General features: G+C 43.3%; 1 protein-coding gene across 2 annotated transcripts; it reads right to left on the reverse strand.

Annotated features, from left to right (window-relative positions):
- Positions 1-1145: 1145 nt before the first annotated feature.
- On the reverse strand, positions 1146-19649 carry aff3 (AF4/FMR2 family, member 3). 2 transcript variants are annotated; one of them, XM_080412669.1, is made up of 19 exons: positions 19529-19649; positions 16346-16390; positions 13906-13980; positions 13711-13744; positions 13112-13169; positions 11677-11728; positions 11050-11084; positions 10616-10799; positions 6790-8814; positions 6516-6637; positions 6155-6305; positions 5912-6033; positions 4432-4495; positions 3781-3917; positions 2967-3038; positions 2760-2853; positions 2571-2623; positions 2255-2463; positions 1146-2149 (listed from the first exon to the last, which is right to left on the reverse strand). In XM_080412669.1, exons 1-19 carry the CDS (start codon positions 19601-19603, stop codon positions 2028-2030), a joined length of 3729 nt encoding a protein of 1242 aa, XP_080268795.1. In that variant the 5' UTR covers positions 19604-19649; the 3' UTR covers positions 1146-2027. The 2 variants fall into 2 exon arrangements, with proteins under 2 accessions (XP_080268795.1, XP_080268794.1); XM_080412668.1 differs by having other exon boundaries at positions 6149-6305.
- Between the last annotated feature and the right edge of the window lie 470 nt (positions 19650-20119).

Genomic DNA, 20119 nt, shown 5'->3' on the forward strand with positions numbered 1-20119 from the left:
TTCCAAAAAGACAGAAGAGAATTAGTAATCCAATAAGCCAGCAAAGATGTATTAAATAATAAAACATCGCATAGGTATTGTGAAGAGGGCAGGCAGCATTTTAAATGACTGACCCACTGACCAAGGAGTCTTTAGGGGACATCACAAAGCCTTCGATTCAAAGAGTGTTATGTCTTTAATCCTTCACTATGGCCATTGGTAACCAGTGGCTTGATTCTGCACCAGTTGTTTTGCAGAATGTTGCTATCTATGGTGCTGTGCATTGTTAATATTTTACCCACACATTTCAGTGGGCATCAACATGGTAGAGCAGAATTTTGTCCAACTCTCTATTATTGATTCTTGAGACAGCTGTGGTGGTATGATGCTCCCATGGGCGATATTGAATCTGAAGACTTGAGGTAAAATCTCAAAATCTAAATGCCGACCCAAATATGATGTACAAGGAAAGCCACTAGTATACTTTTGGTTTGGCAGTTGGATTTTTGCCACTGGAAAAAATAGCTTCCTCTGTGATCTGACTAGCACACTTGTTGAGCACTGTTTTGATGTTGTCAAATGTTGAGCTATGTTAATTTACAGTCCAAATTATACCCTGTGGTATGATGGTGTCGCTTACAGAAAATAACTGAATGTCACACTTGTTAGCTTGAAAATCAGTTCTCGAGCAAGTATTAAGCTTAACTCTGAAATTGTAAAAATAGAGCCCTCTGTGGGTCCTCTTACCTCCTTATCAATTTTCTCACTTATTCAAAAATGATTATATGGAAGGTTCTATTCATACTACAAATTACTGTAGATTCATGCTGCAATGGGTCAGGGCATTAAAAAGTGCTCACATCACTCCAGACTTGAATAAAAGTAGAAAGACTGAAGTCTCAAGCTCAGTCTCACCATCAGAGCATCTTTGCTTGATGCTCTGATGAAGGCACTAACGTGTTCCTGGCTAATACAAAACAGAGCTTTCTGCATCTATTATATAAGTCTGGAGTCACCATGTTTCTTTAACTGGGGTACTTTGCAGCGTTAAATCTGTCATGGTATAGCACCCAGCCCAAGTTTAGAGGAACATTGTCAGTAGATTCATGTTATCATAACAGTATGAAAGCAAGTTGTAGTAATAAATTATCTAAAGAATTCTCACAGAGGATTGGAAGTAATTTTACCAGAGGAGTATTACTTCAGTTCCATTTCACATAGATACAATCTATTACACAAATCAACACTTATAAACAGCAACAAAAATATTTTTTGCATAGAAAAAAATCTTCAATGTTGGATTCTATTCTAGACTAAATCAACCAATTAGGTTGCTTAGTTTTTTTTCTTCTTTCCCTTTTTCATAAAAACTGAAAATACATAAATTATTGCACAATAAAAAGTCACAAAAGGTGAAAATATCACAGTCTTAAAAAGTCCAAATGTCATAAAAAACAATCATGAAGGCAAAAGATCTTGATTTGTTTGCTACTTTGGATAAAGTGGTATATCATTTCACAAGATCCAAAATCCCCAAATCCACTGTCCACTTTGTTTTACATTTTACTCCAATGAGTCTGTCAGACAGCTTTTCTTCGGATCTAAAACAAATGTATTGGGCGTCCCGTGTTTGAGTCACAATGGAAAATTTGGCAAAAGTCAGACATTAAATCCGCAGTTCACACATTTGGTCAGGTTTATCCACTGCAACGATTGATGACATGATTGCAGTAATGCTCGAAGGAGTTCAGAGATGTCACTTGTTTTTCTTTTTATGGGACATTTTCAGACAGGGTGGGGAAAAAGAGAGGCTGCCGTTTGTAGTATTTTCACACAATAAGTCCCTGGGTGTGGTGATGAGTACAGCAACCTAGAATCCAAATGATGATGGGCACCATAACAGTCCACCCTCCATTATTTGGCAGCACAGTGTGTCCTGGAGAAACCCAGTCGAGCTGAAAAGAGATGAGAGTCCAGGCCTTCGTCACATCTCAGTAAGGCCTTGGTGTGGCAGACAGAAGACAGGCTGGGTTGAATCCTCTGATTTGCTAGTTGAGTTTGGCACTGATACGTATCCACTGGAGAGCCTGTCTGGTGTACTGGACAGCATGAGCAATACTACTGTGGAGGGTCAGCGGCCCCGAAAGAGTGTTTAAGTAGTTGAAGAATTCTGGAATGAATAGTAAAGATAAAGGAAAAAGTCATTAAGAAACATAAAAATGCACCAAAACTATTTAGAAACATGTACATTAATTTGGTCCTTCGGCTTCCTCACCTATATTCTCTTTAGCCAGGTTGTCTGCCACCTCCCAGTACTCATAACTGTACAGGACACTGTTGGTGATGTTTAGGTGGTTGGCTGCCATCTGGTGGATACGTTGGGGAATGCTGATGAGGGGGGAGGGGGCAGCGCTGCCCCCAAGTGACCCCGGGCCCAGGTGTTTGGGGTTGGGAGAGAGTGAAGAAGGTGGTCCACCTGTACCTCTGGGAGCAAAGACAAATGCACAACTGAAAGATAATAAGAAACAAAAATGTAAGGGCTATCTATTTGAATCAAACAGGGGAAAAAAAATATTAGTCTGCATGCTTACTTCCCGGAGTCGTTCCAGAAAGGGGATGATGTAATAGGCACTTTGGGAGAGCTCTGTAATGACACAGTGACCAAGAATCATATAGGCATCTAAATCCACCCAGCCCTTTCAATCAATTCAAGCATGTGAAGCCATAATACAGTATTTGCATCACTAGTTTTTCTAACCTCCATATGAGAGAAAAAATACCTTAAAGTAGTCCATAAGAGCTTTGGAGTATTTGAGCGCATGGTCCTTCTTCAGCCGAAACATCTGCCAGTAGAGGAGCGCAAGGCACCTGAAACTGTTGGAACAATCAACTGATCAAGCAAACATAGAGGGACAACAATTCCCAAATGTGAAGGTCCCTCAGCCAGATGATGGATGAGGTGTAAACAGAGAAGGCGATGCACGCACCACAGAACAGCCAGCTGCTTGTCTTCCTGTCTTGCCCCAGGGCCAGAGTGGCTCTTCAGCCTCATAGCGTACCTGAAACCACGGGGCTATTACAAAACGCAGCTTCACTTTGCATCATTATGTACAGTATGTGCTTGTTGAATGTCTGTTCTACATATCGTTGCTGTCAACTGGAAACCTGTCCAAAACCATTGCTTTTCAGGAAATTGAAAAAAGAACATGTGTTTCAATGGTTCCAAAGTAGTTATTCTCTTTCTAATACTTTTCATTGGTTAAATAGTTACAAAACCCACAGACGGACAGACGTAACCATTTTCAACCTGGTGTTCCTAATTTGGCCATGTCATTTTAGGCTAACCTTTTCACAGTTTTTGACTATTTCTTTAAAAAACATTCAAGTATAGTGAAAATAGCTCTACAAGCTCACAACGTACTTTGACTTTGACCTCTTTATTGATAAAAAACATTATGTAAAATGCATATATTATCACACCATTGTCAAAAGAATAAAACGCAAGAAAGCCAGCAGCTTATTTCCATTGCTTTCCTTTCATACATACTGTATGTGCATTGCATTGCAATGCTTGTATGAGCTTGTATATCGGCAATTTTTGCTACCACTTGCGAGACACATATAACAAAGTATAAAATAATAATATAATAAATAAATTAATAATAAATAATAATAAATTCATGAAAAAACAGAAAAAGATTCAATATTGGAGATACAGGGTTTCTGCCTGACAGTGACAGCAACGATAATTCATCATCCTTTCATGCACAGTATTTTACACAGTAACCTGGCATGTCTCACCTGATGAGTTCCACTGTCTCGGAGTACATAGTGTAAGGAGACTTGGCTTCCAGCGGGCCCTCCTCCATGGCTTTCCCACACTCCATGAAGGAGAGAGCAGCATCAACATAGTTCACCGCCTTCCCCAACTTGTCCACCTGGCAAAGGGACATCCAGGTGAGTTTCGGAGTAAAATATATTTATTTCACTGTTCACTGTTATACACAGTAAAATCCTCAGTATTAACCCATTAAAGCCCGAGGTTCCGATTCTACAAATGTCTTCTAAATCAATCAATCAAATCAAACAGTTTTCTGAAAAACGTATGTTGTTATATCAGTGGTTCTCAAACTTTTTCATGTGAAGGACCTCCAAAATTAATGTATTTGGGCCGCGGACCCTCAATCTCAAAATATGTTGTTTCCAGGGACCCCCAGAAGCAAAGATTTGAGTAAAAAAAAAAATAGCAGATCTACAAGCTCGTTATATCTGCAATTTTTGAATAGCCAAAGTATAAAATAATGGTTTAAGTGGTTGCACAGATGCGTTCCCAGTTTTAATGGGTTAATGTAACTTCTGAGAGTTTGTACACTTTCCGAGTAAAACTAACACTCAGGAGTTTACTGTGTACCACCAGTTTGTTGCTTTATGTTGGTATGGCAGAGAGCTCACCATGGCATCTGCACGGTGTTTCATCCGCTTGGCCTCATGCATGTAGTACTCAGCGTGGTGTGGACTAGGAAGACGGAGAGAGAGATTCACAGAGACAGTGATTCACACTTTTGCAACACAACGTATCCCAATGGCTATTAAAGGACCTAGCAGCGTTAAAACATGTCATTCACGACTGAGTCAATGTTGGCTACAATTGTGTGGTTAAGAAGTCATGGACGTTTGAATTGAATTTGTGAATCTTTCAAATCAACCCATAGTTTGAAATGCAATAAAACGTAAAAAATAACGTAATTTTTTTATAGAATATAACCATGCAATAACAGTATTCGCGTAAATTGTTGAGCAAATTTTAGCAAACCTTTGAAACATAGGAGAAAAAATAATAATTTAAGTCAAGTGTGAATCAGGTATGATTCCATCCACTACTGTGCGTATATTACATGTACGTTCATCGATATAAGCAGTAGGTGGCACTAATTCTCCAGTCAAGTGAGATGTATATTATTAGACATTAACCGAGATATTAGTCAGGGGATATTTCAAAAATCTGGGAATAAATTCCTTACCAAGAAATTTCTTCACCAATGTGTTTGTAAAAGTGTCTAGTAACACATCTCAGAAGACTGAAATGCAGTTTCCCTAGGGGGATTTTTGACAGCTGCTGAAAGTTGGGGTACCCACCATAACCTTATGCGGGGGAAAAAAATCTAAATCTAATTCTGTTTTAAGTAGCATGTGAGGGGTCAAACTAGGGTGTTTTTATGATTCTGAATCCATTGCAAGCATTTGTTTTGCACCAAAACCACTCCTTGGGCTAAAAACGGCCATAGCCAACCTTTTCCAGGTAATTTTTTTGTGTAAAAAGCCCATTGAGATTGGGCAGTTTTTAGCCCAAGGAGTGGTTTTGGTGCAAAAAAAATGCTTGCAATGGATCCAGAATCATAAAAACACCCTAGTTTGACCGCTCACATGCTACTTAAAACAGAATAAAAATGTTAAAAAAATCCCCGCATAAGGTTATGGTGGGTACCCCAACTTTCAGCAGCTGTCAAAAATTCCCCTAGGGAAACTGCATTTCAGTCTTTATGAGATGTTACTAGACACTTTTACAAACACATTGGTGAAGAAATTTCTTGGTAAGGAATTTATTCCTAGATATGACATTATTCTGATAATATTCCCTGACTATATATAGTCTGTTCTGCTGCAACTCTACTGCGTTGCTAGTGTTTGCTGCTAACTTCCAGGAACCATTGAGAGGCTCCATGCCCCGGCATTGCTGTAAATGTATTATTTGATTGGAGTGAACAGAGTTGTCGCCACGCTCTCTTTACATCACGTTGGACTAAACATGCCAGACCACCGGTATGGTCCTTTAAGAGTGCCTCTGTAGTCTGTATCCTGTCTCAAAAACAAGCATATGGGATTCTAGGATAATACACAGCAATGAGCGGACATAGTGGACAAGATCACTTACGGGTCATGACTGGGTATGGTGGCCTTCTGCCCTCCTGATTGTCTCATAGGGGGGCGCCAAGAACTGGACACCAGCTGCTGCAGCTGCCCTGCTACTCCCGTACACTCCACCTCCATCTTGGGCTGGATTGGAAGAGATTAGTCGACATTAACCAAAGCATTTGCCAGTGACAGGAGTTAAAACAGTATATGTTTTAATTTTCATATTTTTTATGTTTTTTAATATCATTATTTTTACCTTTACAGCAGAATCTCTGTCTCTGTCGTTCTGGCCATGTGAGTAATGCTGTTCAGAGTTCTGCATTTTAGAGGGGGGCTTGGGGGGCTCAGGGCTGTCAGACAGTGGTGACAGGGGAGACAATGGTCTCTTACTGTCCAAATATTCCTCCAAGTACCTGTGCGACCACACACACACACACACACACACACACACACACACACACACACACACACACACACACACACACACACACACACACACACACACAACACACACCACATCTTGTCGTAAGGAAACTATAAACTAATACTGTCATATGCATGTGTGTGTAATCAATATGCTAACCTCTGACAGCCTGTGTATGCTCATGTGACCAGGATCTTACCCATTGTGTATAGTTTCAGTTGAGAGGTTCCGTTGAGGTTTGTGAACAGAAGACTCCGTCTGACATTGGTCATTTCCGTAAGAGCTCCTCTTTATTTCTCTGTGTGACACGCCATTCTCAGACTGTCAAGAGCACACACACACACACACACACACACATGCACAAATACATTCATATATTAGCACATTAAAAATGCATACACAAATCATATACACGAAAGCAGTCGGGCAATGAAACGCCACGTTAAAAAGAGAATATTATGTATATGCTCAACCTTGCGTTTCCGTCTATTGTCTCTATTCTCTGTCTCGGGGACGTATAGATGCCTCATGGTGTCTCTTTGCTTGGCCTTGGATGACGAAGAGCAGGATGAAGAGGCTGGATGTGGTTTATGAGCTGCACTGGTGGTGTCTGGGACCCTTTTAAGAAGGGAGAGGTCTATCTGTACCACCAAGTTTCTCAGCCCTCGCTGGGAAGATGCTGTGGCCTGCTCACTGCGCCCGAAAGGGACCAGGGTGTAGAGTTTACGCGCCCCGGCGCTCTGCTGTCCTTCACCTGGAACCTCCAAAGAGGAACCTCTGGGGATGACCACGTTATGCCCGTTTGCGTCTTTGGGCCTCCCGGGGCCCAGGTGGTGGCCTCTCCTGGGGGTCTGCCTTTTGTGTGATGTGGAATCTGCTGGTACCTTGGTGATGTCAGCACGACACTCAGACTCTGAACCGGATGAGGAAGAGGACGAAGCCGGGATCAGATGAGTCGGGGGATGTGATGCCGGAGGTGAGGGGCCTGGGTGCGATGCTCTCTCCTCACTCCTCTTTTTCGTCGTCCCCTGGTGACGTGGGTCTCCTTGAAGGTGGTGGCGCTCTGTGTTGGTGTGAGGTCTCTGCTTGGGCTGGACAGCCTGCCATTCACCTCTCTGCTGCTCCTTCTTCGTCCTCCTCCTCGTCTCCTCACTCCTTCGTTGACACTCTTTCAGTCCTTCCTCCTCTGGCTCCTCCTCTTCCTCTGAACTTTGGATCCAGGGACGTCTCAGTAGCTGCTCCTCCGCCAGTCTCCTGTCTTCCTTTCGGTCGTGCTTCTCTCTATGTTTCTCCCTTGGTTTCTCCCTTTGTCTGTCCTCTTTTCTCTCTCTCGTCTGCTCCTCTGCCTTGGCTTGGGTGGCCTCTCTGTGGTCCACTTCCCGTTCTTTGGACTGGGGCTTCTTTTGTGTGGGTTTAGTGTGAGTGACGTGGACTGGGGCCGGGGCCTCACAAGACTTGGCTCTAGGTTGTAGACTGGGGCTGGATCTCAAGCCAGACCCGGCACCAGGATTGCCAGCAGTTTTGGAGGTAGATTGGGAATGTGAAATGTGACCAGCCTTTCCACTGGTTTCTCGTGCAGGAGCAGGTAAGTGCTTTGTTCTAAGTGTGGGGCTAGTTTGTGAGCTAGGCTGATATGTAGGTCTGTCGCTCGGGTTGAAACTCTGGCTAGGCCTCAGTTGCTTGGGAGTTTGCTCAAATTTCGAAGGGTATTTGGCTTTGAGACTTACAGCGAGGTGTGTAGAGGTTGGTGGCACATTAGGCTTAGGCCTTGCTTTGTGGTTTTCTCTTTTCTCAGAGTTTAAAATTGGAGTGGTCTTATTTCTTACTGTGGCTTTGCTTTGGTTTTGGGGTTGATCTTGTGGAGGTTTATTCTTGGGCTTGTGTTGGGGGGGTGGCTGGGCACAGGGCCTAGGTCTTGGCTTGGCCTTGGTATCAGCAGTAGGCACAGGGCCAGACCATTGGCAAATTGTCCTGTTGGGGCTGGTATGGTGGATAGATCTTGTTTGGCTCTCCCGGTGAGGGCTCTCAACCTGAGGATAGTGACAAGGACTAGAAGGAGGAAGGCTGGGACTTGGGCTAATTGGAGTTTGTCGTGGTATGGGGTTGGGGCTACGGCTGGCTCTTGGGCTACCATGCGGACTGGGACAAACGCTTGTAGCTGGGCTGGGGTTAGGGCTGTGTCTTGGGCTACCGGGACTTGGACAGGTGCTGGGGAATGGGCTTGGGCTAGGGCAGAAGCTGTAGCCAGGACTAGGCAATGGGCTATTCCTGAAGCTGTAATTGAACTGCGGGCTGGGGATAGGACTTTGACTAGGACTGTATTCCTGATTGTTGTCCCAGGATCTGGCCGGAGACGGGGCTCTGTGGTTCTGTGGAGAGGGTAGGTTTCCTGGAATGCTCTGGGTGTGCTCTCTGGGATCCTGTTCACAACTGGAAGATTTTTTTCGGACCTTCTTGAGCCATTTATCCAGCTGCCACTGAGTGGAGGGATGATCTGTCTAAAAAAAAGAAAAGAAAGAGACATTAACAATCTTTGTAGGAATGCAGTAGAGAATTAAGAGGACTCAAAATCAGTAGATCTGTAACAGTGGGAGCCAACACATGCAAATTTCACTCACACATTGTCATTGAAAAGGACAGGAGAGGGGGAGGAAGCCATTACCAAATTAGTGGATGGTTGCAAGGAAGGAATGTGGAAAGTTTTAAGGTAAATTCAAGCCTCCCAGAGATGACACATACCAAAAGCTACACACTGACCTCTATCCGACACTTTAGCTTAACCAAGCCAACTAACACACCATACAGCAACATGGGCTTCTCTTTGCAAGTGATTAATCACAAAGTCAGCATCTTGACTTTGTGATTCATTCAGAAAACCTCTAGAAAATCTAGAAACTGTTGTAATGGCCGATCTTGAGACATTTCAACCAAGCAAGTTTGTCTCAATACTCACTACAGTCTGTTGCTCAAGTATCCACATCTGTGCTGACAGTAGCTCAACCCCCCTCCCAATTACTGCAAATGACTCATGCACTGTTTGCTTAACAACTGGCTGGGTAACCAGGAGAACAGAAAGAACATATGAGAAAGGAAGTTTAAACTAAATAAAAGTGTGATACTCACTCCTGGAGAGCAAACTTCTTCTTCTCTGCTCTCGCTCTCTCTCAGCTTCTTTCTCTCCTTGCTGACCAGAGCTAAATTAAACTTATACTCCTCAAGTCAAACAGTGACCCCCTCCCCTCATCCTTCGCCCTCTTTCCAGAGAAGAGTAGACACTACATCTCTTGTACCCTCTGTGCTCCCCTCCCTCACTCCGTCTCTCCCGCCTACTTTCTCTCCCTCCTCCCTCTCTACCTGGAACTCTGGAGCTGCTGCGTCCAAAGCTCCCTACTGCCCCCCTCCACCCCACCCCCACACAGTCCTACCCTCCCACCCCCACCCAGTCCCTCCCTCCCTCCCTCCCTCCCTCCCTCCCTCCTTCCTTGGGAGACACTCGAACGCTCCGTAGATGAAAAACACATGGTCCCCCTCCCTTACCTTCTCTATAGGGGCCTGATATAGTGCACATTCAGTAATAGGCTTGTCACACAGGGCCTTCCATTCATAAAAAAGAGGACTAGGTTTCCCTGCAATCCCCTACAAGCCACCCCCACTGTCCCTCTTTATTCCACAATAGCCCACACCTCCAAAAAATAAGGCACCTTTATGCCCAACTGCCTATTCCAGTATCTACAGTGAAGTTCTGGACCTATTCACCCATTGAAAACACCAATCAGATTTATCTGACATCAATCAATTCCCAGCAGAGTTCAGCTCATTTTATAGCGTGCAGCCACTGAGCTGAAAGAGAGGGTTATGCTAATCGCTGATGAAGTGTTAGCATGAAACTGAATCTCTGCGACTTCCAACTCCCAAGAGGGCTTTCCTCTTTAAGCCTCAGCTTGTTGACATGACACCCGGGCTCTAATTCCTGAAGCTAAAGCCCCCCCCCCATCCATGCCCCCCTCCACGTGCTCCTCTCCAGCACACATGCATTCCTAATAACTCTGTCCCTGCCCCCCACCTGCCCTCAACTGCCTCCGTGCTGCTCCCTGTGGAGAATGAACCCTACGGCACACAAACAGAGCAACAGAGAGAGAAAGAGAGAAACTACACAGTAATCCTCAATGTTGAATAAACTCTGAGAGCGTACAAATGTAACCAAATGGACACTTACGGGTTACATTTGTACATTCTCAGAGTTACAAATGGATAAAGGATTTTACTGTGTATACATAGAAAGACATGCAGACATAGTACCTCCTTGGCGCACAGGGGCTGTGTGTTGGCAGGCGACCCAGGATCGGAGTGAACTTGTGGGCTCGGGGTGCGGGAGCGCTGGCTCCAGCTCTCTGAGTCACCGCCGGTGGAGTCCGAGCCTGAAGAGTCTGAGCTGGAATGTCTCACCCGCCCGCCATGTATGTGTGTGCGCTGTGTCGAAAGACTGTCAGTCCACACACACACACACACGCACATACACACAAACACCAGAGAGGGGTCAGCTTACGTACACATGCATGTGGGCGTGTGCACACTCAGACAGACATACAGATGGGCAGATGGAAACACACACACTTACACAAGGGATGTAAACATATTTACTAAACACACATAGATACACATGTACACATGTATTGCCAGAAAAGAAGAAGAAAGAAACATGCGTGTACATGTGTAATAATCTTATAATGTACCTGTGTCCATCCCAGGTTGTTGAGTGATGTGCGACCTTCAGTGAGACAAAAAAATAAGACAAAGGTTCATCATCCACCATTGTAGCCTACAGATCACTACATTATAATTATATTAGTATGCTAAAACAGAGATGGACTAAAAAAGAATGACTGTGTGTGTGTGTGTGTGTGTGTGTGTGTGTGTGTGTGTGTGTGTGTGTGTGTGTGTGTGTGTGTGTGTGTGTGTGTGTGTGTGTGTGTGTGTGTGTGTGTGTGTGTGTGTGTGTGTGTGTGTGTGTGTGTGTGTGTGTGAGATAGGACCCTGCTTTCCTCTACCAGACAGTGGACATAAAGGCTTCGTTCAGCAAGAGGTAGTGTACCAAACACTGGGGCCCCTTACGGGTCAATTTGGTTAAATTTGTACACCCTCAGAGTTACAAATGGATTTGACTGCATGTATGAGTACATGAGGAGCAGAGAGAAAATGTGGAGGGTAAACCAAATGTAGCCAACTATGCTAAGATTACCAACATAAAAGAAGAAAGAATGAACGTAATGGGAGCCGCATATGGAGGTGCTTTGAAAGGCAGTAAAATGTTTTTCTGACTGAAGTGAAAGGTCGTGCAGCGCATGCATCGGTCCACCCACCCTGTCAGTGTCGTCCTCATCGCTGCTCAACTTGAGGTCATCAGCAAGCATGCTGGGAAACAAGAACACATGATCTAAAATGACAGACCTCTAGTAGCAATAGGTTGTCTGAAACACTGAACAAAACTTCAATACAATAATTATTCTTTCTATGTAACAATGCTGCAAACTGTGATTCCCACATCCACAAACACCACTTTTTATCTTTAATCAACATCCTTAGTCAAGCTACAATTAAATATGCTCAGGTGACATGTGAAATACTTTCTTCACTTTTTTTTTTTTTTCACTTAAATTTTATTAAGTTTTCAAAAAACAAAAACAAATAAAACAAAAAGACAAACAAACAATAGACAGCACACATGTTGCCAAACATCATCTTATATAATAATAAAATAAAATAGAATAGAAGGAGGGTACAGGTGCTGTTCAATGTTAATAAATGATAGTACATGAAAACTGAAAAAAATGTTGTTCAAAAGGTTTTAGCTCGTTCAATTCTTACATACATTTTCATTCATATCATCTCACACATAGTACCTTCTCCCTCGATCATACTTTCTTCACTTTATGAAACAAGGGAGACTACCATCTTTTACGAACCTGGTCTATGATGAATCCATAAAAGTTACATCATAATTCAAAACATTCTAGCCTACCAAACTTCTGCAATGTGATATATATTGATCCATGCATCTAAATGCATTTAACATTTATGCAAATTATCATTGTGAAGATTATTTAACTATTTGTGTGTGTCTCCGCGTTGATCTTTTTAATATTTAGTATTTTCTCTGGCATTTCTATACAATGCAGTGTTGCGAACATCATGTGCTATTTGTCTGTTGAATAAACAAGATTATAAAACTGATTAACCGGTAAATTTGAAATATAAGCAAATCGTGTTGGATGAACTGCAACATAACAAAATAAAAAAACACCATAAAAAGCTGTCAGTGAACAATGTGGAACATGTGCATCTAGTCAAAAGAGGATGTAAAGAGCTAACAAACAGTGGTTTCTTCTGACAGCATTCTAGAATGTCAGCTCACCTTTGGCCTGGCCCTAGCCATATGTGATGCTCCACCACTAAAGCTGTCAGCTGGCCAAATTGACCCCATTCTTCACCCCATTCGACTTACTCCACCATTGACCACTTAAGCCTGCACGACAAATAGCAAAAATAGCGGATCTACAAGATCTTGTAGATCTGCTGTTTTCCCATTTTCTGACAATGTTTGTCAATTTTCCCAAAATAGGGACACCAGGTGGTTACGGCTTTATTCATAACTAAATTAAATAAACCTACTGTGTGTACATGTTAGATATGTGTGTTTTATCATAAGTTTGCATATGTGTCTGTAAGTGGTGACACTCCTGCCCCAGCTCAGGTTTGATGACCCTCCATGGATCATATTTCCTCTGCCCCACTTACGATTTGTGAGGTGCCACGTGAGGGTGGCGGGTCATTCGCAGCTGCACGTCCCCGCGAGCTGAGGGAGAGACAGACAGATGGAGACACAATACAACAAATGACCACAGACAGACAGACAGTCAGTTAGACCAGGAGAGACATAAGCAGTAAACACAACTAGCTACAACTATGTGCGCATTCTGAAGAACATGTAGGGTGGCTGCTGCTTTGCTGGTTGACAGTTGCTGCCTGTTTCCCAAGTGGTTGCTAGGGTTTATTGGTTATGGCTAGGATATTGCTAGGCAGTTGGGAGTATGTTGCTGGGGTACACCTAGTTATAGAAAGCAATGTGTGTGTAAGTTCTTGAGTGGTTGCTAAGCTTTAATACTTGGTTGCTACTTGCTAGGATGTTGCACAGCAGTGGCTAGGGTATACTAAGTGGTTGATAGGATGTTGCTAGGTGGTTGCTAAAATGTACAAGGTGGTTACTAGTGCATGCTATGTGGTTGCTAGGGTGTACTACTTGGTTAGCAGGATGTTGCTAGACTGTTTTGTCATAGTAGGTGGTTGCCAGGGGGTGTATGATTTGATATTAAACTATGTTTATAATAAATACATACCTTGCCTTTGCTGTGTCGAGTGCTGCCTTGCATCCTTGAGAAAAATACAAGGGTTGTGAAATTCGTTCATCATCAATTGGTTCATCATTACACAGCAATAACATAATACAAATGTACATGTTTGTACACAGACGCACGCACGCGCACACACACACACACACACACACACACACACACACACACACACACACACACCTTAGGGTTGTAGAGGAAGCGCTGAGCCTGGTCACCACCTAAGGGTTGCTGGGATGGCCAGGAGTGTGTCATGTCCTGTTATAACAGAGCAGAGGAGGTCAAGGTTCAAATGTAATAGACAGGCTTTTGTAAATGTGCAGTCCCCACAGGTCACACATGCAAACAGACATTTCTAGTCATTAATAAGCATACACTACTATTGCAGTAGTCTCGCATAGCCAGACTCTCCACAGCTCCCCCGAGCGGAGCTGTGAATAGTCTGGCTATGTGAGACTACTCTTGCAGTAACCAGACAGCTTGCAGTTGAAAGGAAGTGTTGACACAAGTCCTTACCACTAGGGGGAGTGTCTGAGTGTACATATGGGCATTGAAGTGTGGATTATTACAACTACAAGATGCTTGGCATGTGATTATGGGTATGCATTCTTGCTAGTATCATACATACGTATCCAGCATGAATTCTGTATACAATCCTAAAATATCATCCGACAAATGCTGTGATATTCTTTTCAGACCTGTCATATAGATTGTAAAATACTCACACCAAATGCAAAGAAGTTAGCAAGCCATATTTCAAATGCTGGTGGTACTGCCAGTGTGTGTGTGTGTGTGTGTGTGTGTGTGTGTGTGTGTGTGTGTGTGTGTGTGTGTGTGTGTGTGTGTGTGTGTGTGTGTGTGTGTGTGTGTGTGTGTGTGTGTGTGTGTGTGTGTGTGTGTGTGTGTGTGTGTGTGTGTGTGTGTGTGTGTGAGAGAGGGTGCGTGCGTGTGTGTGTGTGTGTGTGTGAGTGTCAGTCAATTAGTCAGTCAGTCAGTCAGTCAGTCAGTCATTGCTCTCCTCAAGGGAAGAAGAGCAGACTATGATGATCACAGATAATCGGCAGGGCTATTACGTGACACTGCTCCCAGTATGGTATGTTTTATCAGTCCTATCTGCACTGTTCTCAGGAGGAGGAAACCAGCCTCATGTAGAGAGCTCTGCATCCATATTGCATTGTCTCTGCGCCTGCTTTGATTATAATCTGCGCTGATTAGATTGCCACCAGCGTCAGTTTGAAAAAGTAGGTCCCATAGCTGCAGGGTAAATGGTGTTTCAGCATGATGTAGAATGGTTCCCATGTAGTTGAAGTAACCTAACCACACACACACGAACGCGCACTGCGTGTGTGTGTGTGTGTGTGTGTGTGTGTGTGTGTGTGTGTGTGTGTGTGTGTGTGTGTGTGTGTGTGTGTGTGTGTGTGTGTGTGTGTGTGTGTGTGTGTGTGTGTGTGTGTGTGTGTGTGCGTGCGTTTGTGTGTATACAAGTGTAAAGCTAATATGGATTGGTGAGTGAGAGAAAGAGGGAATAAGGTGAGTTTACAGTCGAGGAGGAAGCAAGCTCTGGCAAAGGTTACTTTTTAACAATGCTGATGTCTCAGCTTATGAGCACATGTGCTTGTTTGTTTGTGTGTGTGTGTGTGTGTGTACGGCGTGCGCCGTGTGCATGCATGCGTGCGTCAATGCACGCCCATGTGCCTGAGTGATTGACGGAGCAGATCAGGATGTGTGATAGTACAACAGAGACAGAACTCCAGTCGTGCTGCCAAGTTAAAATAATCCTTAATTGAAGTCTGCTGGGAGTGGACATTTTGTTCAGTCATGACTCAATGTGAACACGTTTCAGCCAGCTGGTGAGCCTGCACAGATCCATTTCTCTTTCTTCTATCTCTGTCACTCTCTCTTTTTCAAGCCTCTGCTCCACCACCCCCCGGGGGGCAAGTGCTTCCTCTCTTTGCTTGTCCTTTCACGTCATTATCTCTCCTCCTCCCTCCAGTCACCAAGGACACACACGGCTATGCTTCTCTCTCCTTCCCTCCTCCAACAACAACAACGTCTCCCAGGTGGAACAACGTGTGTTGCTATCTCCCCGCTCCCTCTCCTCCTACTTCCTCTACACTTTAAAATGCTCAGTGTTCATTTAAATCCAAGAGTGTACAAATGGATCCTGGTGTACCCGTTCTTTCACTCCTCGTCTCCTGCATCTCTGTTCTTCTTTCTACTACTCTCTCTCTCTCTCTCTCTCTCTCTCTCTCTCTCTCTCTCTCTCTCACACTTGTCTGCTAACTAGCAGGAGGCAGCAGTGACCAGTGACCACCAGGGGGGCTATGGTTGTGCACATGTCCTCTGACATCACATCAGAGTAAAGCAGAACACCGGGATCAGGCTTGACCAATGATCACACACAGTAAATCATCAGTGTTCATTTAGCACAGAGAGTGTGTACCCTCTCTGAGCCTGAGGGTACAAACTGGGATACCAGGTAAACATCAAACCTAGTATATCAGTCTAAACAACATGCTATCGAATAATTACCATGCTATCTAAATACTAAGTAAGTAACTAAATACTATTCTGTATTAGTATTAAGAAGAATCATAAAGTAAGACTACTAGCATTCTCTCACCCCAAAGATGTCTTTCGCCCAGATGTTATGTTGACTTCCTGTGACCTGTGAGAACAGAGGGAAATAAGAGAGATTCATAAACAAGACAACCACAGGCAGCCAGTGGCCCAATAAAGCAGATACCAAGCAGGCATGCCTATGGGGGGAAAGTAGCAACTAGTGAGCAGTTGTGGATTGTGAGCAAACCAGCCACACTTAAATATTTGAAGAACAATATGCGTCTTGTGGGTATCCGATTTGGCTGAAAATTGCATTATTACACACCTACACACACACGCACGCACGCACGCACGCACGCGCGCACGCACAAACACACACACACACACACACACACACACACACAGAACACTCAGTAATTTGATGGTTGAGCGGAGGTTGTTGTGCATTGGTGACTCATATCTGAAACAATAACAGCTGCAGATGATCAGAAGGATGTTCATTTTCTACGTACACTGTAAAATCCTTAGCGTTCATTTAAACCTGAGACTGTACAATTTGGTTTGTCCTTTGGTTGGTATGCTCTCAGAGTTACGCTCTTTAAAAATAAGTTAAATTATCTTTCAGTATTTTACAGTGTAGCAACTCTCTGTTTCCATCCACTTTTCTGTACTTTCTACATTTTCTCTCTTTCTCTTTCACACCACCCTTCTCAAAATCACACAATAAATTTTCCGCTCATCTTTACTTTTTAGAATTCCTAGTTTCATTTAATTCACTGTACACAGTACATATCAGCTGAGTGTTAATCTAACTCTGAAAGTGTAAAATTGACACTTCGGATTTTGCGGTGTGTTCCTCTGGCATCGGTCCAAGTTGAGTACAATCGCCATAGTGTCAGACCATTTCGCCTCACCCCACACACCTATCCTTGTGTGCGTGTGTGTGTGTGTGTGTGTGTGTGCGTGTGTGTTGTCATTCACTGTCTGTCAAGTTGCATCAAGTAACTCCACGTCCTTTGCACAAGCGAATGCAAATTTGCAGCAGCATTTTACCTTTTCGTCAAATGCTTAATTTTGAAATAATATTTTATTTGGTGTTTAGGGGTTAAGCTTGATTTCTGTGAATTTACAAAATGCCTCGATTTCCCCTCTTCAATACAATCTCACGATTTTAAGGGCAGGGCCACTTGGCCTTTGGTATTGTCAATTCTTTGAGGGCACAAAGGTCAAATGCCTGGGCATCAAGGCCATCAAATAATACAATAATTTTAACATTCTGTTATTTTGTAGTAATCCAGCACCAACAAGGCTTGGCTGTTGTAGCGAAATCATTTGCGATTAGGGCTGCAACTGTCGATTATTTTCGTTTTAATTTTTCTAATAATCGAGAGGAAAAAAGTGTATGCATGGACACATTGAAATAATGAATTGAACTTAAGGGTTAAATAAAAGGGCTGTATATTTCATGAAATAATGTATTGCTATTTAAAAATTACTAATATTTGTACCGAATCCTGAGTCAAATGTTTATACAGTATACGCTCAGCCCTGGACTAGGAAGTTGCAGTGAATGTTATGGGATTCCTTGTAACCTATAGATGAATATCACACCTTTTCATCAGGATGAGTTTGATTAAGTCTCCTGGTTGGCCGGTACTAGATTTGTGTCAAACTATGATCATAACTAGCCTGGTTTTCCAGTGGTTGATACAATGCTCTAAATCGAGCCCATCACTGGTTATGTGCGCAGCGTTTCAATTGATGTTACCCAATAATAATCTCAACAAAAGTCACTGTGTCTAAAGAACAAGGACTGCCCGGTACGTCTTTTAAGGTGCATAAAGCTATGAGCCCTGAGTGGTCACATTGTATTCTGTTTTATTTAGCTATTTTTATTATTTTTATTGCTGACTGAGCCTGTGTAGGATTATGCAGGGAGTCTCTATGCCTACTGGTTAATGCACACACTGGGATAGAGAGTGAATGAATGAATGAATGGTTCTGTACATGTTTTGGACTCTGCTATCAACAGAGTTATACAGTATAGCCTACATTGGTTCTCAACTGTATTGTTTTTAGAATTTGCCATCTTCTACCTTTCTCACACTTGTAGCCTAGTACTGTCTGTGCCATTCATACCTAATGAGAACATACTGTGGTTAGTGTGAGTGCAATATCGCTGCTTGTGTGTGTGTGTGTGTGTGTGTGTGTGTGTGTGTGTGTGTGTGTGTGTGTGTGTGTGTGTGTGTGTGTGTGTGTGTGTGTGTGTGTGTGTGTGTGGGTGTGTGTGTGTGTGTGTGTGTGTGTGTGTGTGTGTGTGTGCGTGCGCGCGTGTGTGTGTGTAGTGTACATGACTTCATGACTCACTGTGGCCGCTGTCTGAGTCTCTGGACTCCAGCCTGTGGATGGAAAATGGTGTGTGTGTGTGTGTGTGTGTGTGTGTGTGTGTGTGTGTGTGTGTGTGTGTGTGTGTGTGTGTGTGTGTGTGTGTGTGTGTGTGTGTGTGTGTGCGTGTGTGTGTGTGTGTGTGTGTGTGTGTGTGTGTGTGTGTGTGTGTGTATGGTGTGAAAACTAGGCTGTCTGATTATTATGGCCATGAGGCAGTTATGAGACCATAGGCATGCAATGAAAACACAAACACCCAATGTTCCTCCTCCCTGTGGCAGTGCACGGGCAATGGCAAATTTCTGTCCTGCTTCACCAGTTCACACTTACAGGCCCATTAGTATGTAAGCATAATGCCTTGTGCAATGTGTTTCACACCTACATGCCCACTGGCATCAGAGGCTACACTGGTGCAATCCCCCTGGTGTATGTTAACACCCCCTGAGACAGAGACAAACCACAACCTATCATAACACCTGTAACAAGCAGCCTTCAAGCCACAACAAGTTACATTTTTAAGAATTCATCATTTCTGGAGTTATGTTACTTTCCATGTTCGAGTCAATATTTCTATTAGATAAGGTTGGATAATAAGTTTAAAAAAAATGTTTTAATTGATTCTTTAATTGAGTCAAACAACTAAAAAACAATTAGGTCAATCACTATTTCTGTTCCAGCGTTTAATTAAGAGGGCAATTACTAGCCGACTGTACCATAACGGCAAACAAGATGGATCAATTAACTAATCAAAACACTTGACCTACAGACAGTCAGTGTCGTGTAATATTGAGAGGAATATTCATTTCTTAAACTCACTCCTTTTCAAGCACACTTGATCGCACACTTGGACGCCCCTCACCTGAGTAGATGATCCACATCGAAGCAAAACATGTGCGATGGAAAGTTTCCCTTTAGAGCACAGGACTGTAGGCATGTTTCTGTGATGGTCAGCTGTCTCATCTGGTGTCCATGCCAGTGAGTGTCTGTCCACTCGATCTAAACGGAAAGCAGGTCCGTTACTAGAGGAGCGGAGACGCTTCTCGAGCTACTACTGGCTGTGTGTCACTGGCAGCGTTGCCAGGTTCTGTGAGACAAACAAGCAACCAGGTCTAGGAAAACAAGCCCAAAATAAGCGACTATGGGCCACATCATGAGCACTTTAAACATTATGTATTTAGCATAAAATGTTGGGGGGGGGGAATAGGAAAATTTTGAATATTTTGGAATATTTTAACGCAAATCTTGTATGGCACAACAAATATCTTTAGAGGGGGGGTCGGACGGTCGGTGGACAAATACATATTAATTTGGGGGGTTCTTGACATGGAAATGTTTAAGAACCACTGGTTTAAACAACATTAGGAAACAAGCGCAAATAAGCAACTACACTTTCGAAACAAGCCCAAAAAACCGCAACTACAAGCAACTCACCAGGAAAAACAAGCCCAAA

The sequence above is a fragment of the Gymnoscopelus braueri genome, assembly GCF_963280865.1.
Source record: "Gymnoscopelus braueri genome assembly, chromosome: 18".
NCBI lineage: Eukaryota > Metazoa > Chordata > Actinopteri > Myctophiformes > Myctophidae > Gymnoscopelus > Gymnoscopelus braueri.

What these genes read in the sequence shown, in the direction of transcription:
- aff3 (XM_080412668.1), bottom strand. Translation starts at nt 19,603, where the DNA reads ATGCCTACAGTCCTGTGCTCTAAAGGGAAACTTTCCATCGCACATGTT. An exon ending in AGCCCCTGTGCGCCAAGGAG is followed by an intron (nt 8,815 to 10,615) that starts GTACTATGTCTG and finishes TCTTTTTTTTAG; the next exon opens with ACAGATCATCCCTCCACTCA. An exon ending in ACTGAAACTATACACAATGG is followed by an intron (nt 6,306 to 6,515) that starts GTAAGATCCTGG and finishes GTGGTCGCACAG; the next exon opens with GTACTTGGAGGAATATTTGG.